The sequence below is a fragment of the Cervus canadensis genome, chromosome 10 (genome assembly GCF_019320065.1).
Source record: "Cervus canadensis isolate Bull #8, Minnesota chromosome 10, ASM1932006v1, whole genome shotgun sequence".
Classification (NCBI taxonomy): Eukaryota; Metazoa; Chordata; class Mammalia; order Artiodactyla; family Cervidae; genus Cervus; species Cervus canadensis.
The window spans coordinates 52,855,691-52,880,461 of record NC_057395.1 but is presented as its reverse complement, the minus strand read 5'-3'; the positions used below and the strand labels follow the sequence as shown (position 1 = coordinate 52,880,461).

At 62.7% G+C, this 24,771-nt stretch overlaps 2 protein-coding genes across 10 annotated transcripts; both read right to left on the bottom strand.

Annotated features, from left to right (window-relative positions):
* Positions 1-1,644: 1,644 nt before the first annotated feature.
* UCKL1 (uridine-cytidine kinase 1 like 1) lies at positions 1,645-13,010 on the bottom strand. 8 transcript variants are annotated; one of them, XM_043480395.1, is made up of 15 exons: positions 12,698-13,010; positions 7,068-7,258; positions 6,727-6,833; positions 6,412-6,582; positions 6,260-6,331; positions 5,403-5,592; positions 5,213-5,274; positions 4,646-4,662; positions 2,932-3,030; positions 2,757-2,850; positions 2,607-2,669; positions 2,396-2,518; positions 2,140-2,247; positions 1,913-2,069; positions 1,645-1,822 (listed from the first exon to the last, which is right to left on the bottom strand). In XM_043480395.1, exons 1-15 carry the CDS (start codon positions 12,808-12,810, stop codon positions 1,743-1,745), a joined length of 1,647 nt encoding a protein of 548 aa, XP_043336330.1. In that variant the 5' UTR covers positions 12,811-13,010; the 3' UTR covers positions 1,645-1,742. The 8 variants fall into 8 exon arrangements, with proteins under 8 accessions (XP_043336330.1, XP_043336329.1, XP_043336332.1 ...); XM_043480394.1 differs by lacking the exon at positions 4,646-4,662 and adding an exon at positions 3,594-3,613; XM_043480397.1 differs by having other exon boundaries at positions 7,068-7,255.
* Positions 13,011-13,049: 39 nt separating this feature from the next.
* ZNF512B (zinc finger protein 512B) lies at positions 13,050-23,700 on the bottom strand. 2 transcript variants are annotated; one of them, XM_043480391.1, is made up of 18 exons: positions 23,571-23,700; positions 22,923-22,956; positions 21,534-21,659; positions 21,111-21,253; positions 20,723-20,851; positions 19,953-20,629; positions 19,623-19,849; positions 19,437-19,508; positions 19,197-19,343; positions 18,909-19,084; positions 18,745-18,837; positions 18,451-18,549; positions 18,200-18,370; positions 17,812-18,006; positions 17,566-17,667; positions 17,222-17,284; positions 16,638-16,736; positions 13,050-16,417 (listed from the first exon to the last, which is right to left on the bottom strand). In XM_043480391.1, exons 3-18 carry the CDS (start codon positions 21,655-21,657, stop codon positions 16,172-16,174), a joined length of 2,763 nt encoding a protein of 920 aa, XP_043336326.1. In that variant the 5' UTR covers positions 21,658-21,659; positions 22,923-22,956; positions 23,571-23,700; the 3' UTR covers positions 13,050-16,171. The 2 variants fall into 2 exon arrangements, with proteins under 2 accessions (XP_043336326.1, XP_043336327.1); XM_043480392.1 differs by lacking the exon at positions 23,571-23,700 and having other exon boundaries at positions 18,909-19,033; positions 22,923-23,442.
* Between the last annotated feature and the right edge of the window lie 1,071 nt (positions 23,701-24,771).

The following is a 24,771-nucleotide window of genomic DNA, read 5'->3' as shown; positions in this document are numbered from 1 at the left end:
GGGGCCCCTCCTGGGATGACCTAGTTCCTGCCCAGCTCATCAACTGTTTGCCTCATTTCTCATCTGGGAAGAGCTTGCCAGACAGAAGGGCATCTCTGAAGGAATTGCCCCTTTCTCCCAGCGGCACCCCAAAGACCCTTCATCAGGGCTGTTTGGAAGGTGACCACTTCTGTCACTCCTCGGGGTCCTGGCAGGATGTGGCCCAAGAACCCCCCTAAGCTGTAACCTTGTCTCCGGGAGATGTCTCTGGTGAGAGACCCTCAGTCTGAGGGGATAGGGCTTGGTCCTAGGACACACTGACTCTGGAGAAGTGGGAGGAAGCTGTCTCACCCACAGGCTGGTGGCCGAGTCAGGTGGGGGCCCTGAGCTGCATCTTACACATGTGTGTCTGGGGCCATGTGCTCTTTGCACACTCATGAGCAGGTTTGGCTTTAATATCTTCTCTGGGAGCTGGTTAGCCTCTAGCTGGACTCGGGGGCCCCTCCTGGGATGACCTAGTTCTGCCCAGCTCATCAACTGCCTCATTCTTATCTGGGAAGAGCTTGCCAGATAGAAGGGCATCTTTGCCTCCTTGCCTGTCAGCACTTGAGCAGGGCCAGGCCTGCTGCAGGCTCCAGGCACAAGAGCACAGGATGAATGAATGAACAAATCTGGCCCTGGAGACGGGGCTGGAGCGGGGGGCTGTCCACTCACCAGGTTGTGGGGGAGAGGTTCCCTCCTGCCGACCTCAGGGCTGTGTCGCTCCTCTGACCCTGTGCCTGGCCACCTCTGGACCAAGCTCCCGCCTTTATCTGCTGCCCTTCGCTTGGCCCCCACCCAGAGACTTCCTGTCCCCGCCCCACAACTAGCTTTTCCATGACATCGCCTTTGTGAGGGGGGCGGGGAACCAAGAGAGACCAGGAGGGCAGGAAAAGAGTGAGACCAGGCTGTGAGGTGGAGGGGACGTCTGTGTGGGGGCTTCTGACAGCCCACCTGCTGCAACTGGGAATCCGCCTCAGGTTTGTGAGCCAGGCAGGCCTGCTCCCTGGCGGGTGCCCTAGCCCAAGAACAGTGAAGGCAGGGCCGGACGTGGTTTCTGGCCCTGAGCAGTGTGGCCAGCTCGCTGACGCACCAGCGTCTCCCCTGCAAGTGGGGCCCCTGTGGCCAGCACTAGCTCCTCACTCCTTCCTACAGCCACCCGCACACCAGTCTCCTCCCCCACAAGAGCTCCCCCTGCCCTGGTACAAATATGCCGGGGTAGGGGGGAAGTGGCTGTGGAGGCTGCTGACACCTTTAAGACCCAGAGCCCTAGGTCCAGGCCAGGTGGCCACCAAGGGCCTGTCTAGCAGGGCCAGGAGCTGCAGGTCCAGCTCTGCTCTGTTCTAAATGTGGCTGAGCCTGGACACGAGGAAAGTCAAGTGCAGGACCAGGACCCCTTGTCCTGCAGGGGCTGGGGGCGGGAGGAGGCAGGGCCCTGACCAGAACCTAGTGGAGGGCAGGCTTCCTTGGTCCGTCTGCTCCATGGGGGCCTCACAACTTGAGGACTGGGGCAGCCCTGGGGCCCGCTTCCCAAGCCAGGTCCAGGTGGGACAACAGTCCTGGGCCCTGCTCATTGACTGCGGCTTCCTTTTCCTAAAGCTTTATTTTATAAAATGTTTAGACAAGTTACATGGGTAACACTTTTTTTAATTAAAATAAGTTAACATCTCTATTCTGAGCCTCAGGGGAGACAGGGAGGCGTGGGGAGTTGGGGCGGGTGGTGGCTATCCAGTGGAGCCCCCTTCTTCATCGTCGCTCCCATCAGGTACGGCGTCGGTCCCAAAGTAGCGGTCACCAAAGTTCCCTAAGGGAAAAAGCAGGTCCTTGTGGTGGGGTCTCAGGCCCACCTGCCCCCCCGCCCCGGAGCGCCACTGAGGCAGCCAGGCAGCCTCACCGATGCCAGGGATGATACGGAAGAGGTCGTTGACACGCTTGTCTACTGCTGTGGTGATGATTCTGACGCGCGGGAAGGCGTAGGCCACCGAGTGGACACCCATCTCCGCCATAAGCAGCGACAGCAGGAAGATCTTGTCCTCGGGCACATCGTGGTCCTGCGGGGTGAGGGGCTGAGCTGCGGCCCTGGACCCGCCCCTGCTCCCCCACCCCCTGCCCCCCACTCACCAGCAGCACCCGCACAGCCATCATGGCTGCCGCGCCCGTGGACACCGTGCAGTCCATCAGGATCACGTGGTCGTCACTGATGTCCTTGGGGAGCCGCAGGTAGTGGAGCTGCAGGAGGCCCCAGGGTCAGGGGGTCCCTGAAGGCTGCACCAGGGCTCTCGGGGACTCCACCCCCACCCCCTTCTCAGGCTCCACCTGTACCCCACCCTCCCTGCGGTTCCACCCCCTCCCCCCCTCACTCCCAGGGGTCCCTCACCTCGGGCTCCCCAGTGAGCTGGTTGGTCTGGATGAGGATGGTGCCAATGCGCACGTCCTTGCATACGGCCCGCAGTGCAGGCTCCATGGTCTCGCCGGCCCGCAGGATGGACACGCCTGTGATCTGGGGGATGAGGTTGAGCTGGTCAGACCCTGCCTCCCGGCCACCCCAATTTCCACCCATCTCCCGCTGCAGGCTAGGCCCCTGGTACCTGCTTCCCCGCATAGCACTTGCCCGCGTAGTCCTGACCCTGTGGGGTCTGCACCACGCAGTCCTGTGCAGGGCGGAATGGGGACGTGAGCGTGAGGAGCCTCTTCTCCCCTTTCCTGCTACCCAGCCTCCCCCACCCCTGTCCTCAGACCTGGAAAGGCAAGAAGGAGAGTGCGTGCTCGATGAGCAGCCGCATCAGCCTCTTAGAGTAGAAGATGAACTCGTCCCGGCTGGTTTCCCGGTCTCTGCAGGTGGCGGTCATTCGCCGGGTTAGGGAAGGGCGGCTCGCCCGCCCGCTGTGCCCTGAGGAGGGGGGGAGAGCTCACCTGATGATGGTGTGCATGCCCCGCACCTGCGGCGTGCTCTTGAGGACACTAAGCGTTCTGGGCAGGGGGTGGCACTGGTGCGCCGAGGCCAGAGCCGCCCTGAGGACACAAACCGATTGGGAACTCAAGGAGGGCATTTCCCCCAGAGCCCTACCCTCCCGCTGCAGACTGGTGGGGTGGTGGTGCGCACCGCAGTGTGCCGGGTGGGGGCTATCCTCCCAGTAGTTGATCTGGAGGAAGGCCCCCATTCCCGGATGCCCTCCCCCATAACAGCCAGGCAAAGGGTTAAAGGACACGGTGGAAGGCAGAGCAGCTGACAGTTAGGCAGGAAGCAGGGGATGCGGGCGAGCCTCCCTCCCCGCTCCAGGTGCCCTCCCGGTTCAGGTCCTGGCAGACGAATCTCTGCCTCCAAGCTGGGCACCTGGTCCCCAACCTCAGGACCCCCTCTTCCAGGGGAAACAGCCGAGCTTTGAGGCCAAGCCCCGCCTAAGTTTCCCCAAGGTGATGCGCGGCCCCCTCGGGAGAGGGGCAGAGCTGGCTTCGCAGCTCCTGCTGCCCCGGCCTGGAGCGGAGAGGGGCGGGGCCTGCGGGGCGGGGCGGGGCCTGCGGGCGCCGGCACACAGCTCGCGGGCAGCACCACGGCCAGAGCACTCTGTCCTCACAGATCCCAGCGCAGCTTCCTCTGCCCGCCAGGTGAAGAGGCGAAGAGTAGGTCAGGGAGGGAACAGGGCAGGAAACCCCAGGGTTTACAAAGAGGAAAAGAAGAAAGAGAAAAGACCACTTAGCGGCAGCACCGTGGTCCCCGCAGCCACCAGCTGGCCTGGGGAAGAGCAGGAGGCTGGGGGAGGGGGGAGGGGGGAGGCGGGGCGGTGGCAGGGAAGACCCCGCAGCTCGCGCCCCTGGGCCTGCGAGCACCCGCAAGTCCACAGCAGACGGTCCTGCAGGTCCCTTCCACCCAAGACAGCCACGCTTCCTGGAAACTTTTATGTCTCTGAACCAAGGCTTCCGCCGGAGCCCTGAGCTGGGTGAGAGGCAAGCGGAGACTGATGCGTGGGCAGGAAGCTGGAGGCCGGCTACCGGCCTGGAGGCATTTCCAACGCAGCTGGAGCTCGGGGCTCGGTCTGGTGCTTCCCGGCTCTGCCGCTGCTGCTGCGTAGGGACAAGGCACCACCCTCCGCCTTGTGGGCGGGAAGGGCCCAGAACTCCTGAGGGCTCCACCTGGCTCTCTGCGCCTGGCCTCCAGTGCCAGGGTGGGCCAGCATCCCACGGCGGGGGGCGGGGGGGAGGGGCTAGGGGGCGGTGCCTCACCACCTCTTAGGGGAGTAAACTGGCTTCTTGGCTTAAGCAGAGAAGGGGCAGGCCCAGGCCCTTGGCTGCAGAATGGGCTGGTGGCACTACCCTGGGGCCCAGGAGTGCTAGCTCAGGACAGCTGTGCCCTGGAGTCGGACCCGATACAACCAGCCCCAAGTCAGATAAAAGCCTCCAGAGAGGTCAGGGTACTATGTGACGTCCGGCAGGTCCTTTGACCTCTCTGGGCCTGAATTACCTGGCAAGGGCAGGTAGAAGCAGTGTGGGGGCCACCACACCACCCCTTCTGTGCCTGGGGCAGGGCCACCAGAGGGTGGGCATGGTGGGAGGGGACAGCCCAGACTCCAAGCTCCCTGTGGATGTTGGAAATGCCTCCATCTGCGCAGACAGGTGTGGGAACTCTTACCTGACACTGAGCTCACGCTGCAGCAGTGACAAGGAGACACAAGGGAATGGGTGTCAGAGATGGCAGCACTGCTCACCTCAAAGTCACAGGACGGCATGGCCTGTCGCCACCGCATGCCTCAGCCAGCCAGGCCACCCCCACCCAAGAGCAGACACACCACAGCCCCAGAGGGGAGGGTCCTAAGGGCTGCCTGTCATGGGAGAGGGTCAGCTTCCTGTGGACTGACATGGGTACCTCTGGGTGGGATGTCAGAGCCAGGACCCTTGGGGCTCTGTTCCGCAGGCCTCAAGCACCCCACTGTGAAGCCAACCTCAGGGGTGGGTGGCCTCCATGGACAGCCTGTGGTGTGTGACCTAGGATTCTTGGGACAAGGGACTCAGTGCCAAAACCCCAGTCACCCAGAAGGGCTGGAAGGGATAGGCTGTACCCGTCTCTGCAAGCCCCATGCTCCCTCAGGGAGCCTGGCCAGTAAATATGGGGCTGTTTGGGCAGGTGGCCCTGGGCGGTGGCAGCAGGGGCCGGCTGGTGGGGCTGCGAGGTGTGGGAGCGGGGCCAGCTGTGGCTTACCTCCTCCAGCTGGCTATGCACGTGCTGCACAATCAGGTCGATGGCCACTGTGTTCCCGCTCCCTGGGTGTGAAGGAGGAGGGTGAGGTCCTGCCCCCACACTTAAGGGGAGCAGGAGGGAGGATAAGGTCTGGCTGTGCCCCCTCCCCCCACCGTCCCCGCCTCCCTGCCAGATGGGCCTGCAGGCTGACCCCGGGGCACCACGATGTCCGCCACACGCATGGTGGGTTGGATATACTGGTCGAAGGCGGGCTTCACAAACTTATTGTACTGCTTGATGACGCCCTCGATGTCCCGGCCCCGCTCGCTGATGTCACGGCGCAATCGCCGCACAAGGCGTATGTCAGAGTCTGTGTCCACAAAGATCTTCATGTCCAGGAGCTATGGGGGGTGGGGACAGTGAGCAGCTGAGGGCCAACACTGGCAGGGTAGCAAAGGCCACAGGGGACGGCCTCCGGCAGAGACTCTGGCCTGGGTATGGGCCCAGGAGTGGACCAGTTCCTCAGGGCTCCTCTGGGGTCTGGATGGTGTGGGTGCAGGGGCAGGGTGTGGTGTGCCTGAATGTGTGTCTGCTGTGCATCATGTGTGGAGTGTGTGTGTATGCACGGCAGGCAGTGGGGTTCCCAGGGCCTGAGCACACTCACACACAGGACCAGCACAAGCAGCAAAGACTAGGGCAGAGCCAACCATGGATAGACCTTGCTCAGGGCAGGGAAGGAGCCATCCGCAGCCAGACTGGAGGGTGTCACATGTGGGGACATGTCCCCCTCCCAGGGGACGGGATGCCCTTGCGGACAGTGCCCACATGGGAAGCTAGTTCCCTCCCAGGTAAGAACACACATGTGCACACACACACAAGTGAATCTACCCCCACAAATGTGGCTGTGACCTTGGCAGCCACGTGACGCAAAGGGGCTGGGTGAGATTCAGGAGACAAGGCAGCTCACCCAACCCTGGGCCTCAGCACAGGAAGGGAACTGGGATGGAAGCATGTTTAAGGCCAGTCCTGCAGGAGGACCCGGGTCATCTGCCTGGAGCCTGTTCTCACCTCCAGCAGTGTCTTGTCGGCAAAGGCCATGATTCCCTCGAAGATGATGACATTTGCACCATACAAAGTTTTCTGCAAAGGAACAGAGTGTGTGGAAGCAAAGCGGCCCGGGGCCCTGGCAGCAGCCCAGCGCAGCCGAGCCCACAGCCTACCCAGTCCTTCTTCCGGCTGTGGGTGGTGAAGTCATAGATGGGCACCTTGACACTCTTGCCCTGCTTCAGCTTCTTGAGTGTGGAGATGATGAGGTCGAAGTCAAAGGCATCTGGGTGGTCAAAGTTGAAGTTGTTGTGGGCAGCCTGCTCCTGCTGCTGCCTGGTGAGCACCTGCGGTGGGGGGAGGGGAGGAGCTGGGGGGAGGGGCAGCTGCAGGCTCAGACCCCCGGAGGTGGGGTGGGGTGGGGGGGGGGGGGGGGGGGGGGGCGGTCCAAGAACCTCCCAGAGGCAGCCTGCACCACAGGGCACCCGCACCTTATAGAAGGAGTCCATGGACAGCAAGACCACCCAGGGCACATCCAGGGCCTCAATGATCATTCTGGCCACGGTGGTCTTCCCGGAGGCACTGCCGCCTCCCAGACCTGTGGGTGGGGTGGAGACCTTGAGCACAGTGGCCCAGCCCAGCTCACAGATGAGTCCCAGTGCTGCCTGCCACTCCCACACAGCCTCTTCTGACCTGGACCGAGGGGCCCAAGCAGGGCTAGTCACAAGACACCAGCGCAGGCATTGGACACTGAGGTGGGTCCCACCCTTCTACTTGGGGGTCCCACCAGATGGTGGCTTTGGCTCACCCTTCCCACCACAGCCATGCTCACCAATGGCAAAGGCCTCCTTGGACTGGGTACCATGCTCATTGTACCATGGCGGCCGCCCTGCCGTGTAGATGGTGCGCTTGCTTGTGCGCAGGAGGGGCGGCTCAGACTTGCACTGGCTGGTGGTGCGCTTCCTTGGCGAGCGCCCCGTGCCCACAGGTGGGAGCAGCCTGTCCAGGGACTCCGCGTTGCTGCTGTGGGGGAGGGGGACACGGTTGTCGTGGCCCAGGGCCATCAGCGCCCGGTCACCCCACATCAGGCCTGGTGTGACTAGTCCACATGGTGCCCCCATGCACGCACATAGGCATGGTGAAAGTGAGCAGACTTGTGTAGGGGCACAGCACACCCGGCTGCAGCCCATCCATCCAGTGGACAGCAGGGGACACCAGGGGAGCACTGTCCTGGCCCAGCTCTTCCTCCAACGTGGACTGGGCCTCAGGGAGATGGGAGGTGGTCATGCCAAGGACAGTCAAGACCCATCAAGGACTGTGTTCTTTCCCCTGATACACTCAGGGCAGCCCTCTCCTTTTCTGAGACCCAATCCTTGCCATCCTTCAGGGCACAGAGGGAGGGGCTACAGAGAGAGAGAATGGAGCAGGAGGGAGACCCAGGGCACCGTGCCAAGTACAGGGAAGAGGGTGGAGGCCCCCAAAGGCTGCATTTGAGGTGGGGTGGAAACCCGACCTGGGGGAGGGAGGCAGACCCCACTGGTGCCTGCTCCAGCGAGCAGAGCTGTGCTGACTTCTCAGCAGGTTTATACCCCAAAGGGGCACGGACGTGATGCTTGGCTCAAGGCCCCAAGGCCTGAGGGGACAGCAGGGGAGGCTCAGGTTGTCAGCCTGGCCGAGCGGCCAGACAGGAAACAGAGTCTTGGACTCAGAGCCCCGTGTGAAGGTGGCCCTAGGCACAGGACCAGCTTAGGGAGAAGGCACTTCCAGTTACTGCCTGAGAGGGAAAGTGGACTGCTCACAGCATCAGCTTGCAGACCCGCCGCAGAGACGCCGAAAACAGGCTGACAATCCAGGTAGGGAACCAGGGCGCTCCGGACAACCTGGGTAGGACATGTCCACCTCCAGCCGGAGCCCCAGTGATGGATGTTGCTCAGATACGGGTCAAAGCCTGAGAAGGAGCCACACACTGAGGGCGTCCTCGAGGTGCCATCAGGTGAGAAGGCAGCGTGCCACGAGCCGCAGAGGCCAGCACACGCCTGTCAGGGGGAAGCACAGACCAGCCTCGGCCACCAAGATCAGGAGCAAGGACTTCAGGTGAGTGTTTTATAAGCACATGACCCTTTGTGATTAAAAACCAAACCAACCCTTGGTCTGTTCCCGAAGCTCGCCATCACTGTTATGGCCTGCTATCATGGCCAGGACAGGGCGCTGTGAAACTGGCCTTGGGGAGATGTCCCCAGGAGTGCAGGGCTGTCTGGCTCACTTCAGGATAACCTAGCATTCCCCTGGCGTTCCCAGCTGTGTGGCTCCCAGTGCACCCAGTGTTGCCAAGAGGCAGGAGGACAGCGTCTGTGCACACGTGTGTGCATGGGCGGGGAGGCGGGGGGAGGAATTAGCTCAGGGCTAACACGTGACAAGTCACACCAGCGGCTTCCAGGGCACAGAGGGCCCTGTCAGCACAACTGAAGCAGCTGAGAACCGTCAGCTGGATGTGACAGGAGGTGCAGCGTTGTCCCAGGGGACACAGAGCGCCGGGCTGCGTTGGTGCTCTGTCATCTGGACGGCGTGGGTGGGGAGCAAGCCCGGGTTCCCTGGCCTCTGCCCCCAGTGTCACCTCTGCGGCTCTGACGAAGCAATTACGACGCGTCTGTGGAGCTGAGCACAGACCACACAGCAGGACACCCAGGTGACGGGGCAGGGCCGGCTTGCCCGGCGTCATACTCCACCAAGCTGGGCGTCTCCAGACCCTGGTCGGAGGGCACTGCTGGCCGTTCCACTAGCTGCGCTTGGCCCCCAGCAGTGGGCACAGGGCCTTGGGGCTCAAACATAGCTGCCCCCCACCTGCAAGCAACCCCCAGGCCCTGGAGGTGACCTGTGGCCCGTAGCTGGGGAGAGAAGCTCCATATGCCCCCAGAGAAAAAAAAGTCCAGTCTGTGCCTTCTACTTGGAAAGGAAACGCCAACACAGAAAACTGGGTTTGCAGAGGAGCAGAGCCTCTCTGCCCCAACAGACCAACCATCGTGCCAAGCGGGCTCTGGGACAGACAGGCTGCCTTGCGGGGCCGGCGCGGGACAGGAGGCCTGGGCAAGTTCTACTCCCGTCCCCCCACTTTTCCCTCCAAGCTGGGGCCCCAGCAGGAGCATCACCCCTCTCGGGGACTGACCCGCATCCCACTGAGGTGACGATGACCACCACCACCACAGCTCCCGAGGCCTGCGGTGCTGACAGCCTGGGAGGGATGCCTTCTCAGAGAAGAGCTGAAGATAAGCAGGGGTGACCTTGCCAGAAAGCCGCCCACCGAGGGCTGGCAATGGGTCTGAACAGCATCTGGCCTGCAGCCAGGTCAGGCCCTGCCACCTCCCCAAGTGCCGGGCTCTCCGTTCACTGCACCCTCCAGAGCAGGCCTCGCCCCTCTTTGGCAAGAGAACAACCTCTGATTTGGAAAGTCATACAAGGCCTCACCTGCCTGCTCTCAGATGCCAGGGTGCTGCCATCCGCAAGGACTAAAGGCAATGTCAACCCAAAGGATTACAAACCAAAATGGACACAGGTCAGCGGATAACTGAGAGCCCCACGCAAAGGTGACATCTGCAGGTGGCAGGCCTGCCTGGCTGCCCTGGTGTCCACCAGACAGCGCACGGGGCTGGGGGGTAGCCGAGACACAGTGAAGACAGGAATCCTCACCGGAAGACGGCAGGCCTACCACTCACCTGCCTTCTGCTCCGAGGGTCCAGCACCCTGACACCCGGATGCCAGGGTAAGCTGGGGGGCTGCTCATGGCCAGGACACGAGGGAGACCGGGATGGCAGGATGACCCCAGGTGTGTGCAGGGATGTCGCTGCACTGCCTCTTAGGCTCCCAGCAGTCCCCCAGGACAGCTCAGGAGCCCCTTGAACTGCCTCTCCATGGGTGGGCAACACAACCAGTGAGGAGCTGCAGTGAGGTCCGAGCCCTGGCTGGCAGAGGCTGCCCACTGGGAGTTGGGGGGCCAACAGGTGAGAGGCCCCAGGAGAAGCAACAGCACTCACCACCAGCCTCAGGGGCCGAGGCCACAGGCATAAGAGGATCACCAGCTTGGGGCTGTGCACTGGCCTGATATTAATAGCACTGACCCTGCCGAGGAGAACAGCCAGGCAGACTCAGGCCAGCCTCGGGGTGAGCTGCCCCTCCTGCGCTCAGGCTGGCCAGCTGCCCGGCCAGGGCTGGCTGAGGAACCCCATCCGGAACACCCTGGAGAAAGTCCCAGACCCCACCTCCCAGGGGCTGCAGGGCCCAAGGCCCCCAACCCCAAGACAGGGAAAGCAAAGGTGTCTTTAGGCTGAGCTATCAGCACAGAGCCGAGCTGAGCGCCCCACCCCTGCCCCAGGTGCCTCCTGAAAGCATAAACAACCTGAAACTCTACCCCCCTGAGGCCTCCTCCAAGAATAACTGCCCTCCCCTCCCCCTGCAGGAAGGCTCCAGCACATCCCTCAAGGCCACCATCAGTGCTGAGTGCTTAACTAGGGTCACAGCCACGCCCCAGTCCAGCAGCAGGAGGAAGAGCAGGCCCTCTGGTGTGTGGCTGCAGTATTCACTCACATCCCAGGTCCCCAGCCTCCTCCCTCTGATTAATCCAGTCCATACACCAGTTTTTCTACTCTGCTTCATGGCTCAGAGGAAGCCCCTTCTGTGCACCACCTTGGGGTAACAGGTCTGCCCCCACCCACCTGGAGCTGCTCCCTCCCGCCCCCACCCTACCTGCCCTGCTCAGTCTCAGGGCTGTGGAGGGGGCCCTGAGCCCCATCCAGCTTTAGGAGAGTTTCCTGGGCGAGTGAGTAAAAGGAAGTCAGAGGAGGGGGGAGTAGCTGGCCCACTGGGGCCTGGTCTTGCGGTAGGTGGCCCAGACAAGCTCAGGAACAGAAATCAGGGCAGACAGAACTGGGGCAGGGGGGATGCAGTCCTGAAGAGGGGCAGTAGGCTCCAGGGACTTGCAGTCGCCACCCCACCCACTGGGAATCCCCCTACGGGACCCCCTCCTTCCCACTGCTTTGAGCAAGTAGGCCAGCTTCCTTCCACTAGCCCAGGGACAGCCCCCAGACCTGTGTCCACCTGGACCCCACCAGGAGAGAGCCCAAAGGGTGCTCACTCGTCCACCAGCACCTCTAGTGCAAAGGGAAAGTCGGTCCCTTCCAGAAGGCCAGGCGCACAAGAAGCCTGCATGCAGACTGCAGAAGGCAAAGTGGAGCCGAGGTCAGGCGAGAGCCTCAGTGTGGAGGCACCTGCACAGACACCCAGACAAGGAAGGGAGGCAGCTCTGGTACCTTCACCGTGGGGTTGGGGGGCGGGGGGTGTGCAGGGGCTGCTGGGGGAGGGGATCACGTGCTTGAGGAATATCCCATAGAAGGCAGGGTGTAATGAGAAATTCCCAGAGAAGACCATCTGGCCCAGAAGCTCCAGGGCCACTCCATGGGGCTCTGTGGGAGAATGTGCTGGTCTCTGCTTACTGCCCAGGGCCAGGGCCCTGGCTCCCCCTGCTGTCCCCCCGGAACCACGCTCTTAGGAAGACGACCACTGTCACCCTGGCCCTGCTAGGGGCACCTAGGTCCACTACTCAGTCTGTGCACCAGGCAGGGCCGCCAGCCGCTGCCAAACGATGTCTACAGAGGGCGCTCTTCTCAAGAGCTTATCTGGTCTCCGACACATCAGATTTTCTGGAACTAATAAGTGTCACAGATTCAGGTCCCTCCTCTTCCACCCTGTCTTCCGAGCCAGGATCTCAATCACTGCTCACCAGGAGGCCGTGAGCCTGGAGGGACACCAGAGGCTCCTTCAGGCGCAGGGGGCCTGAGACCGTCTCCCTCCTTGCCCAGCAGCTCTGCTGGCAGTGCCCAGTCCTGAGCAGTCCAAGCCATGGCACTTTCCAGACAGACCGGCAAGCTAAAAAGTTTTTCTTTGGACCCAGCCTGTGGCCAGCGCTGGGTCAGGAGGGGAGAGGTGGGTGGGGCGGTGTTCAGACCCGGAAGTGAAGAGCCAGCCCTCCCCTGAGCGCTGCTCTGCCTTCTGGGTCCGGGCCCCAGAGGCTGTGAGCGGGAGCTGCCTCCCCAGCCATGGGACAGACCCCCGCCTCCCCGCCACAACGTCCCCACCTGCAAAGTCCCCAGAGCCGCGACCGTCTAGGTGCCTACGCGGAAACTGAAAGGCACCGTGCCCCGCACCACCCAGCATCACGACCTCTGGCCTCAGCTGGGAGGCCGAGTCTGTACGGGTCCCGGAACGAACTGACCACCTCGGAGCATCCGGCGGGCTAATAGTCCAGCCCGGTGCTCGTAGGCCCAGCGCCGCGTCGGCTCGGGACAGAACGAGCCCGCACATGGGCCCTCCCCCGCCAGGCCACGGGGGCCGGCCACGGAGACCGTTGGCTGGTCCAGGCCCGGATCCCTGGGCCGCTCCTCCCACGGAACACGAGGGGCGCGCCGCGCCTACCGGTCCTCGCACGTGGTCTCGTTCTTCCCCTCCGGCCGGTCTGGCCCGTCTCCAGCCGCGAGGGGCGGCGGCGCCGGTCGGGGGGCGTCGGCGGAGGCCGGGGGCGCAGCCATGAGCTCGGGGGCCTCTCCGCGGGCGGGGTGGGGCGGGGCTTGGGGGAACGGCCGCTCAGGCTGTCGGGAGCTATGGTTCAAGGCCTGGCGCCGCGCGCCCTCCAGCGCGCTCCGCGGACTACAAGTCCCACCAGGCCGCGCGCGCCCCGCAAACTACACGCCTCACTAGGCCTTGCGGCGGGTGTGCAGGTAAGGACACCAGCCCACGCTTTACCACAAACTTGGCTGCACAAAACCGCTGAAAAAAATTCAATAAACATTTATTTGATACAGTCATTTTTAATACATACAGTTGATGGCCCGCCCCAAGCCACTCCCGGGACCTGGGCGGGGACGAGGACCGGGGACAGATGGTCACAAGGCGGGCAGGGCCCGAGCTCACTGTCAAAAACATCTTGCAAATAAACACTTTGTAGATAGAATATATATGTATATATATGGTTACAAGTGATAGCTGGAACCTCTCTTTCAAAATGCACTTAATACGGAGAACTGGCATTAAAAAACCCAAACCAAGAAACCCAAAGTACAGGCAGGAGGTGCTGGCTCCCCCAGATCCCCAGGCCTTCAGGACAGCTGCCTGGGGCCCACAGAGGACAACACACAGGGACAGCCCTCCCCTCTGTGGGTCAGGTGCACCCATTCTTTCCCTTCCAAACCAGAGGGACAGGAGGGGGTTACAGCCGGGAGGGCCATCAGTCACACCAGGGGACACTCATCTGCCCTTGCATGAGCAAAAAAAAGTGCATCCTATTTTGTGTGAAGTTTCGGTCCCTTGAGTCAACCCTTTCCTGTTCTCAGGGCAAGGGGGGTGGGCTGGGCCAGAGGTAGATCTTTAGAAAGGGACCTGGCATTGTGCCCTGGGCCTGGGGTCTCAGGCAGGGTCCATGCCCACCACACGGAGGGGGTTGTCTGCCACTGGGTCCCTCTCACTGAAGGTGTCAATCAAGGCTAGGTGACTACCTGGCTGCACTCCCACAAGAATGGGACGTAGACAGATTCCACCAAGCCACCAAGGGCTCCACTGCAGTGGGAGGAGGGCTGTACAGACCAGCTTGTCACTGCCACCCACCAGCCAGAGCATGGATGTGCAGGGAGGGGAAGAGGAGAAAGGGGTCCCCACCCAGCAGTCCCCACACCTTAAAGACAAAGAAGGGGGTTAAAGTGCTAAACATCAAGTTACCCAGGACCCCACTTCTTCCCACACGTCCGGTGAGGTTCCCACATCAGAGATAGCACGTGGACGGCAGGGGTGACAGTGAAACTCATCCCCCAACCAAAACCAGCCCCCACTCCCCAAGGGCCAAGTACCTGAGAGGCCAGCCAGGCGGCCATCCCCTGCGAAGGTGCTGAGGTCCAACCTCCTCCCATCGATGACAAGGACAAAGTGCAGGTGGGGCCCCACCAGCGCCTATTTCCTGGCACCCTCCCACCGCTGCCCCTCCAGTGGCTGCCCACCCACCTCTATCTCCACCAGCCATACACCAGCGACACACAGGAATACCGGAAGGAAAGCCCTCCTGCCCGAAGCTGTACTGCCTGCCTCAATGTTTGATGCTGGATTTCCTGCCCCTGTCCAGGCCTCTACCTGCCGATCAGATCAGGTGTGTGTGAGTAGGGGGAGTCCACATTTCCACATCCCCTCCCTAGCACACAGGCCAGGACTGCCCAGGGTCAGAGCACTCCGGCCAAGCGAAGAAGCTAGAGACAGGCAGTATAGCGCCTCGGCCCCCAAGCCTCCTGGCAGCCGTCTCCCTGGTGCAGGGTGAGGAGAGCTGAGCCCACACTGGACCCTCCTCTCTAGGGGTGGGATGGGGACAGGAGCCTGGGGGCAGGCATGCCCAGTTAGCACTGCCTCCCTGAGCAGGGGAGGGACCCCAGCCCAGCCCCTAGATCCACTGTCGGCACCAGGAAACCCTTAGCACCAAAATGTTAGATTATGGTGAGTTTTTGTATAAAAAACAGAATTAAAAAAAAGGTTTGTTACTTGTCACAGCAACGAGACTGGCATCCACTACACCCAGGAGACACACGCACACAAGCAAATATCAAAATTCACATCATCCAGGATCGGCAAGGCCAAGCCCTCAGCCCACCCCCACCCCCCAGTAGAAAACAGCCTCCGTCCAAACCTACAGCTCTGAAACCCTCTCTGCCCCAGCAATGCCATGGCAGGAAGGTTTGGCTGCATCCTCAGTGCCCTGGACTCCACTTGACCCAACCTACAGACCTTGCTGTCCTCAGGGCACCGAAGGGAGCCAAGACAGAGCCCTGGCGCTGCCACCAACTTATGTGACCTCGGCCAAGTTCCCCACCTGGCCTTCGGCTCTCACATCAAAAGGCCACACAACCAGAAACGAAGGAGCAGGTAAAAAAGGAGGAAGGAGGCTCCCACGGGAGCTTGGCCATGGGTCAACCCAGGCCAGCAGACAGGCTGCTTCCCACAGTGGTCACTACGTAAGCCAGGCCCCAGGTCCCCACTCCACAGGCCTGTGGGCCCCAGGTGACCCTGGAACCCAGACTGGCCCTCCCTAAATCCATTGGCTATGTGATCTAGGCCAGTAGCATTAGCGAAGCTGGAGGCTGAGGCCAGAGCTCGCTTCACGCAGCCCCTCAGCCCTGCTCAGCAGTTCTGCGATGGCAAAAGAGCCTCTGCTGGCCTCAAGCAGGGAGCACTACTACAGACAGTGGAGCAAGACAGCCTCCCCCATCACGATGGACACAGGCCGGTGGGGCAGGGGCCTGAGCACAGCAGGGGTTGCACAGCAAGGGAGGGTGGGCCTAGAGAGGTAGAGCGCAGAAGTGCAGGAACCAGAAGGCAGCGGGGCAGGGGTGGGGTGGGCCATCAGGTCAGCACGGTAGTTGTCGGACTTGGGGTCTGTCCTGGGAGGTAGCTGGGGGTGCTGGGGTTCCAGTGTCGGGTCAAGAGGCGAGGCCGCTCAGGTATCCTCATCGGCCCAGAACAACGGGCTACCCAGGGACCCCCTGAGCCTTGGGCTCAAAGCAGATGGGGCATGGAGCTCGTGTGCCAAGGGCCAGAAGGCCATCTGCCTACTCCACAGTGCCCGGCACCTGAAGCCCAGGCTATAGCCCTTCCCCCACCGCCCGTGATGGTCCCCCCAGACTATTGCACTCCCCAGCTGCCCAGCCCTCCCGGGAGCCCAAGCCCAGGGCCTCCTGCGGCAGCCTGCCTGGGAAGAGGCTGCCTTCAGGGAGGAGAGGACTGCCCACCGCTGCTGGACAGACAAACAGGTGGGGTAGGGGTGGAGACCTGGAGGGAAGGAGGCTCTGGTGCCCCACCCCGGACACAGGGGCCGGGCCAGTGTGGGGACGGGCCCCACCCACCTGCCAGGCTCCAAGCTCACTTCTCGGGTGCCTTGCCGGCTCCCACCTTCCGGCCAGTGGAGCCCCGGACCCCCTTGTCTCTGCCTGCTGGGGGCCAGTCGTCCTGGCGGGGAGGTGTCCCGGGGGCTGGCTCCTCAGAGGGCCGCTCTTTGGGCTTGCGGCCCCGCTTCTTCCCGCTGGCTGGACTCTTCTCTTTCCTGGGCACAGGGGAGTCCATGCCCTTGTGTCTGGGAGGTGGGTCTGCCGAAGTGCGGAACCAGTTCTGAGGAAAGAAGCAGCAGTGGAGACCCTGGGGTTTGGGACGCTGGAAGGCAGAACAGAGGGGCCCTAGGGTCTCGGGCACCCAAGCTTCCAGGGAAGCCACGCTGAAGAGAAACCAGAAGCTTCCTCAACAGTGGCAACTTGCTCAAGCAAAGGCAACAAGAGCCGTCATCCCAACCCCCTCCTCTGCCCCTCCACGGGGCCAGTCCATCCAGCCGCACCTCCGCGTGGGTCTTGAGGATGTGGTACTTGACGCCGCTCTCGGAGCTGAATTCCTTGGGACACAGCAGACAGCAGTACTTCCCCACCAGGTGGTCCCCCTGTAAGGCACACGGCAGTCCAACCCCCAGAGGTTGGCCCCCACCCTGGCCCTTGGAGGACCAGAAGTTCCCAGATGCAGCCGGGACCCCCGTACTTGTGAGGTTTGTCTGGATGGGTGCCCACTGGGTGGGCTTCACAGACCCACAAGGCTGCTGTGACAGGACCACCAAGGTGCCCTGGCTGCAGTGGAGCACAGCGAGGGTGGCAAGAGGCAGGTGCTCCAGGGAAGGGTCACAGCCCATTGCCGAGGGTGCCAGCCTCAAGCCTGGGTCGACCACCCACCTGTATCAACACAGATGAAGAGCCCATAAACAGGACCAACCACGACTGACTGACTTACGGCTGGGCTGAGGCTGGGGGGACAGTCCTGGGCTGTGCTGGCCCTGAACCCCAAAGGGCCAGGGGGACACACAGGATGTATGGGGCCCTGGGGAGCAGCTGGGAGCACCGAGCACACGGCTGAAGGGAGGGCCTGGGCACTGACCTTGCTGCAGCTGGCCAGGTGGGCCTTGAGGCCGGACACGCTGGAGTAGATGGCTTCACAGCACTGGGGGTGGGAGGTGACTGTGGGGGCGGGCTCTCCAGCAGGAGCCCACTGACCACCATGCACCCCTTGCCCAGCCCAGGGGACCTGGGGCCCATCTGAGGCAGGTGGGTGGGTGTGATCCCAGGAGTCAGAGGGTGTGGCAGGCTGAGCTGCTAGGGCTGAGGTCAAGGCCTCTCTGCCTAAGAAACTCCGGCCACATGGAAGTCTCCCCCCAAGGCCAGCCCTGGGCCCTCTGTCCTGAGTCCCAGAGCTCCCACGCCTGCCCAGCCTGCCCAGCTCACATCGTTGGGGCAGTTGACATGGCCTTTCTCCTTGACCTCATTCTTCCATGCCTCCAGCAGCTCGGGGTTCAGCACAGGAAGGCCCGGCCGTGTGTAGTTGAGCTACAGACACAGCAGTTGACAGAGTGAGCTGGTGGTGACCCAGACATGTCCCTCCACAGATGGGAGGTCTGCACCCAGGAGGCAGGTGGACTGCCCAAGTTCCTCCCGGGGGCCTTAGGCTCCAAGACAGGGAGGAGGGCTCACCCGTGCAGTCTCAGGCACCAGGTCATCCTTCATCCGCCGCTTGGTCCAGTCTCGGGCCAGCTCGTCCTCTGCGATCTCCTGCAGGTGGAACACAGCGACCTGGGCCGACGTGCGGCGGATACGGCCACTGGGAGTCCGCTCCACACCCAGCGGGTCCTCAGCCTCAGGGGCCTTGTCAGAGGGCTCCTCAGGGGGCTGTGGAGGGGGAGGCTGGGTGAGCTGATGAGTCACATGGCATGTGCCACACAGAGAACACAGGAGGAAGCAGGCTGGGGACACAGATGCCCATCACAGGTTCATTCCCCTGACACACCAGTCCCCCAGGAGGAAAGAGCAAGCCCACAGGGCAGGTGCCTGAGGAATGAGTGCCCAGGCTGTGGCCACTCACCGGGGCTGTGTGCTCTGAGCGCACGTGGTAGTCATGGCCTGCTTTTGAGCGGTAGGGCTTGCCACAGTGGGTGCAGGGGAAGGATGGGGTCTCCACTTCGCAGGGTGGCTTTCCGCAGCGTCGCTGATGGTACTGGTAGCCCATGAGACTAGAGAAGGCAGCCCCGCAGCCCTGGGGTTCCAGGGGGCAGGTGAGTGTGGCGAGCAGCCAGGCCACATCCACCTGGCATCCACACCCGCGGGCCCACTCACCTCTTGGGGGCAGCGCAATCGGCCCATCTGCTTCAGCACCTTCCGCAGCCGCTCCCGCTCCTCCTGCTCGCTCCCTTCCGAGGCCTCGGCATCAGAGGGCTGAGGGGCAGGCCAGCCTCAGTGCCCCCGCCACCACGGGGCCCGCCCCTGCCCGGGGCCACGGACGTCCCTAGTCAGGCACGGGAGCCACTAAGCTGTGCTAGTGAGAGGCCAGTGGTCAGAGCTGGGCAGGTGGGGGGAAGGAGACCCGCGGCCAGTGGGCAGCATGGATGGCAGCTGGGCCCGGGGGAATACCTTGGTGCTGTGCTCAGCCATGGTGTGGTAGTTGAGGCCGGCCTTGGACTTGAACTGCTTCCGGCAATGCTGACACTTCAGTGCATCCTGCAGCTGCAGACGGGCATGCTGGTGAGAGGTCGGTCCTGGGGTGCCTCCCCTCCTGAGCCAAGGGGCAGCCCTACCTTCTGACACACTTCCATGTGCTTCTTAAGCCCGACGAGGGTCTTGCGGGTGACCACATTGCAGGTGGGGCAGACAGCTTCCCCCCGTTCGTGGATGGCCCGTTGCCACTGCTCCTCAGGGCCACCTGCAGGGCAAGGCCAGGGCCTCAGGTGAGGGGCAGGAGCTCCCAGATGACCTTAACGCCAAGCACAGAACCCAAAGCCCACACTCAGTCCCCGTCCCCATGGTTCAGGATCCGCCCCCATTGTCAAGACTTGGCCTGTGCCTCACCACTCAGCAGCCCCTACCTGCGGCTGGGTGGGTCATAGGAGCCGGCACGTCCTTGCTGATAGTGCTGGTGGGGGCTGGCCCCTTCTTCCGCGTGTCCTCAGGGCCTGGACCCTCCTGTTTCTTGGCCCGATGGATGCGGGCTTTGTCTTCTGCCTTGGCCAGCCCTGTGTGCACAGGCAGGGAAGGTAGGTGTGGGCTGAGGGTGTGGCCACAGCACGTGTCTGGCCCCAAGGATGCCTGGCTAGTCTAGGCCTCACCTTTGAGTCCAAAAGTCCCTGAGATGGACGGCTGCTCACCCGTAAACTTCTTGGGTGTTTTCTGTTTCCTTCCTGACTCAGGAGAGAGAAAACAGAGGCCAAGACTCTGGTTAAATAACCATTGGTAAGCTCAGGCCGGCTGTCTGCTGGCCTCACCCTGGCCGCTGCCTCCCAATCCCATCTTACTGTGCTTTATGCGCTCTGCACCCTCCTCAGGTGGGGACCCGGGACCTGGAGCCCTCGGCACCTCCTTGCCCCCTGAGGGCCTGCTGCCCAGAGAAAGGGGGCTGCTACTGGGGTCTGTGCTCAGCTGGAAGGCCGAGCTCTGCTCCGGGGTGGCCGGGCCGTATTCCCCGTTCTCTGGCCTCACGTGCTTGGGCGGGATGGGGCAGGCGTCCAGGCCATCCGCAGTCCTGCAGGGAGCAGGGAGTAAAGACAGGAGGGCCTGCTCTGGGCCCTGTTACCCCTGGACTGCCCTGGGAACACCCAGTCCCAACCCAGCAGGAGCCCCCATACCTTTTCTTACAGCTGCTCCTCCCTGCAGCCCGAGGAGCTTTGTTCTCAGACTTGGTCAGCAGCACCACCTTGCCGGGTGGTGTATGTCTGCTGATGGCAATGGGCCTGCTGACCGTCACTGGCTTACTGACCACAATGGGCCTGCTGACCGTCACTGGCTTCGCAACTGGCACGGGTTTTGTAACTGTTACAAGCTTTGTCATCGGCACCGACTTGTTGATGGTCACTGGCTTGGTGACTGGCACCGGTTTGTTGACTGTCACTGGCTTGGCAATTGGTACAGATTTGGTGACGGGTATAGGCTTGTTGACTGGCATGGGCCTAGTGACCGGGACAGCTTTAGTGACCGGCACGGGCCTGCTGATCGTCACTGGTTTGGTGACTGGCACAGGTCGGCTGACTGTCACTGGTTTGGAGACTGGCACGGGCCGGCTGACTGTCACTGGCTTGCTGATGCCAATGGGCTTGCTGATAGTGACAGGTTTGCTTACTCCAATGGGCTTGCTAACCCCAACCGGCCGATTGACAGTGACTGGCCGGCTGACTGGCCCAGGCTTGGGGGCAGGCAGGGGTCGGTCCATGTGGTTCCAAATTCGGTGCTTCTCCAGCTGGGTCTTGGAGGTAAATGCAGCCTCACAGAAGGGACAGGGAAAGGTCAGCCTTTCTGAGATGGCACCCTGGGTGGAGAGGGCAGACACGGACACTCCCGAGCCAAGAACCAGGGCAGGGTGGGCCCCAGGCCTCCCCTTCCCCAGGCTGCAGTCCCTTACCCCTTGGCACCGCTGGTAGTGGTACTTAAGCCCGTAGATGCTGGGAAATTCCAGCCAGCACCCGGCGTTTGGACACTTTACCCTCGAGTGCGCCTTGAACTCGTCTTTCCATTGGTTCATCAGGGAGAGCTAGGCGTGGGAAAGGCCAGGCTGCTGACCCTGCAGTCACCCAGGCCTCTACCGGCCAGCCCCAGACTCAGTACTGTCCCGAGGCCTGCAGGATCCCCACACGTGGTCCACTGGGCCCCGTCTCGAAGCCCTCGTGCACGGAGCAGCAGGCAGATGCGGGCAGATGGCTCAGTGCTAGACCCACAGCAGGCAAGCCCGGCAAGGCAGTGGGCTTCCAGGCACACCTCGCAAGAGCCCACCCAGCCCTCAGGGAGCTCACAGGAATGTCTCGGAGTGCCTGATTCTCGGCTTTTGGACGCCCCTTTTTCTTCCCTTCCGTCCTGTCGCCAGCTGGACTTTCCAGGTCAAAGCAGAGTGCGGCCTGGCTGGGCACCGTCTGCCCAGCCCGGACCACTGGCAGCCCTGCAGCACACGACACATCAAGGCTCAGAAAACGCATTCCCCGCAGCCTCGTCCGCCAGCCGGGGGGCTGGTCCTGCCTGGAATGAGCCTCATGTCCCCTGCACTCACGGAGACAGGGAGACAGGAGGCTGTGGTCCGCTTTGGTCAGGAACCCTGGGACCCAGCTGCCCCCTCCCCAGGAAGCCTCTCAGGAGGCCAGGCTGGGCACCCAGGAGCCTGACATCCAGGGAGGCCTACACCCAGCACTGGCTGCCCAGGACCACTGGCCGCCTCCTCTTACCCAGCTTTGGGGGCTCATGGAGCACAGGAAGTCGGACCTCGTTCCGGCTGCCATCCTTCCCAGGCCCGCTCCTGCTGGATCCTGGGACCCGGCGGCCTCCTCCAACACAAAAGGGATCGGTCATCTCTGCAGAGCAAGTGGACAGACCCGCCGGGTCCACTTAGGACCTGAAAATGGGCTGCCCTTGATCCCACCCCCAGACAGGCCCTTGCTCTAGCCTGAGGAGGGGGAGCCTGCTGGCCTGTGCTTTTAGTCACAAGGGAAAGGTTGGGGGGGCGGATTAGTTCTGGTTTAGGGGAGGGGCTGCCCAGCCAAAGTTTCCCTGGATGGCCAGGAGACACCATCAGCTTGGAACAATCTCGCCCTGTCCTGAGACCCTCACCTGCTCCAGGGGGCTCCCTGTCTCCAGACACACCACCCCAGAGAACCCCAGGGAAGGGAGGCCAAGGACACCCCTCGGGGGCCAGTTACGACACCAGTGTGGCTGCGGGTCACAGCTGTGCTGGCCTGGCACCTAGGAACACCTTCCCCCACAGCCCCGCCCAGACCCAAGGCCATGCTTGGGACCTGAGCCTACACCCTTGCATTCTTCTCCCTAGGACAAGGTCTAAACAGCCAAGGTGGGCGCTAAGGGCCCCCGCCCTCCCTAGCTGCACACATACCTTCTCCAGTCCCTGTGCCAGCAGAGCTGCCCTCCCAGAGGCTCTGCTCCACCTCGTTTCCAGCCGCAGCCCCTCCAACCAGATGGACACCTCATGCTGGACCCCTCCACCACTCCTCACCTGACTGGCCTCCTTGAATCCACCCTCAAGAAATGCTCTGTCTCCAACCTACAGGCCCACCAGCCCCACTCCAGAGACCACAGACTCTGAAGGCTGGGGCAACTCTGAGTCCAGCCCAGTGGGTCCTCCCACAGGGACTCTCAAGGCCACAGAAGATGGTAGGGCTGTGTGGGCAGGTGATGCCTCCCCTGATATTTCTAACTAACTTCTTTCTTTTTGTTTTTTTCAGGTCATGCCTCATGGCATGTGAGATCTTAGTTCCCCAACCAAGGATGGACCCTGAGTCCCCAGAGTTGGAAGTGTGAAGTCTTAACCACTGGACCACCAGGAATGTCCCCTCACTAACTTCTGTCAGAAGAAAACAGAAGGATCTGCTGTGCCTAGGAGGTCCAGAGGCCCTCTAGGCAGGCTGAGGTCAGAGATCAGGGCAGTCACTATCCATGGCCACAGGGTGGCCTGTATCCAGGGCGTGAGGGAGGCGGGTAAGGGTCCAGAGGGCTCTAAACAAACTTCTCTGGGAAGTGCTCACACTGATGTTTCCAAGGAGACAACCCAATAGCAGTCACCCCAACCCCACGATGACCCCAGCAGCCAGTGGTGTGGGTACCTGCTGAGCCCGGCCTTTCCAGTCCTCCTCCAGCCTGGGTGAAGAATTCAGAGTTGGGTGGTCGGGGGCCAGAGCTGGCCTAGGAGGCAGAGACCCTCCTTCCATCCAAGGCCTGTGACTAGCGCTCCAGGAGGAGAACGGGCTTCTACCCTCCCTGAGGAGCCAGCAGGGTCGCAGAGGTGGGACCCTCACTGGGGTGGAAAGGAGTGCCACGCGCTGACCGCAGGCGACGCTGGAGGCGGGACCGCGGTCCAGGCCGCTCAGCCCGGGACCCCGGCCTAGGCCCGGGCGCGCGGATGAGGCCGTCCAGGGGACGCACACCTGGAGGCTGGCCTCGCCACCCACCTGTCACCTGCGGCCGGTGCGGGCCCTGCCTGGCCCCGGAAGGGCCGATCCCGCGAGCCTGGGGAGGGGGGGGCGGCCCAAAGGCAGTGAACCAAAATGGCGACTTTTTCTGGAGAAGGAGGAGGCAGGGACGCGGCGCCAACGCCGGGCGCGGGGAGAGGCGCGGGGGTCGGGGCGCGGCGGGGGCGGCGGGCGGGGGCTCGGAGCCCGGCCCCCCCGATTTGAGCGCGGGGTCAGGGTCGGGGGCGCGGCCAGCGCGGGGGCCGCCCGGGGGCGCGGCCGAGGGCGCGGCGGGGCGCTTACCTGCGGCGCCCAGCAGGCCGGGGCCGGGCGCAGGCCGGGGCCGGGCCGGGCCGGGCCGGGGCGCGGGGCGAGGGGCGCAGGGTCCAGGCGGCGCAGGCTGCGCGCCGCGCTGCGCACATGCGCGCTCCCGCCCCTCCCACCTTTGACAGTTTTACTGTTGGGGGGAGGGGGCGAACTCTCGCGGTATTCCTGCTGCTATTCCGCGACGGGAGAGACGGATCGGGGGAGGGGGCCTGTTCGGCCATTCCCTAGCCCCGCTGCCTGTCGGTCCCCTGCGTGGGCTGGGCCTCCAGGGCAAAGTGGCCAGTGACGCCTCCGTCCGGCTGGAGTAGGTTTTCAGACACTGGGGTAAACTGAGGCACGGTGGGGCGCTGGGTGCTGTCTCAAACCCAGCGCGCACGGATGGAAGCGATTAGGCATCTCTACGACCTGGCCCAGGGAAGGTGTGGCCATGAAGGCCGGGCTCTTCTGGGACCTTGAACTCCTGGCCCCGGGGGCTTTGAGCCTGCCAAGCAGGATCCAGCCTCTTTTCCAATCAGCCCTGTAACCACGTCTGCCTGTGGCCACCCTCGGGAAATGGCCTGGCTCCTGGCAGTGCTGGAGCAGTTTGAGGCCTGTGGGCTTTCTTAGGGTTGCTGATCATCCTATTACTAATTTGGGGGGTGGTCCTAGACCAGCCACCAGTGCCTTGCTCCTCTGTGCCCCAGAACTGGAGCTGCTGGTATCGGATCTGGATGTGACAGGGCACCCACCTCACCACGACTTGGAATGAATGAAGTGGAGTAGAGGAATCGTTTGGAACCGGAGGCACAAGGAGCTCCCTTTTCCCTGAGGCCCTTTCCACCTCCTCTGCGTGTCCACACTGGAGCAGGTGCGGCTGCACTTGTGGGCAGGGCACAAAGCTCATGGGCAGATGTGCATCCTGTTCTCCCAGGGACCCTTTGGAGCTGCTTCTCTCAAGCCATGTCCACTCTGGGGCAGAGACAGGGCGGAGCTCTCTGTTGGGGGGGTCAGTCAGTCCTTCCCTTGGAAATCAGAGCCAGAGAGGCCTGGGTGATCCCTCTTTAGTTCACTGTGCCCACCCCAGGGTCATGACCTGCAGGATTTTGGGAGGTAGTCACTGTGTATGCCCTGAGGTGCGTCCAAGGCTATAGCTTTCCCCGTGTAAGTCTGCGTGTGTGGTATGTCAACACCTCTGTGT

Bases quoted from the DNA above. Each gene is read 5' to 3' on its own strand.
- UCKL1 (XM_043480394.1), bottom strand. From the start codon at position 12,810: ATGGCTGCGCCCCCGGCCTCCGCCGACGCCCCCCGACCGGCGCCGCCG. The intron at 2,851-2,931 runs GTGAGCTCTCCC...CGCCACCTGCAG, and splicing joins GGCATGCACACCATCATCAG to AGACCGGGAAACCAGCCGGG. The intron at 2,519-2,606 runs GTACCAGGGGCC...CTCATCCCCCAG, and splicing joins AGTGCTATGCGGGGAAGCAG to ATCACAGGCGTGTCCATCCT.
- ZNF512B (XM_043480391.1), bottom strand. From the start codon at position 21,657: ATGACCGATCCCTTTTGTGTTGGAGGAGGCCGCCGGGTCCCAGGATCC. The intron at 20,852-21,110 runs GTGAGCTCCCTG...TCCCACGCCTAG, and splicing joins AGGCACTCCGAGACATTCCT to CTCTCCCTGATGAACCAATG. The intron at 19,850-19,952 runs GTATGGGGGCTC...TGCTCCCTGCAG, and splicing joins AGGAGCAGCTGTAAGAAAAG to GACTGCGGATGGCCTGGACG.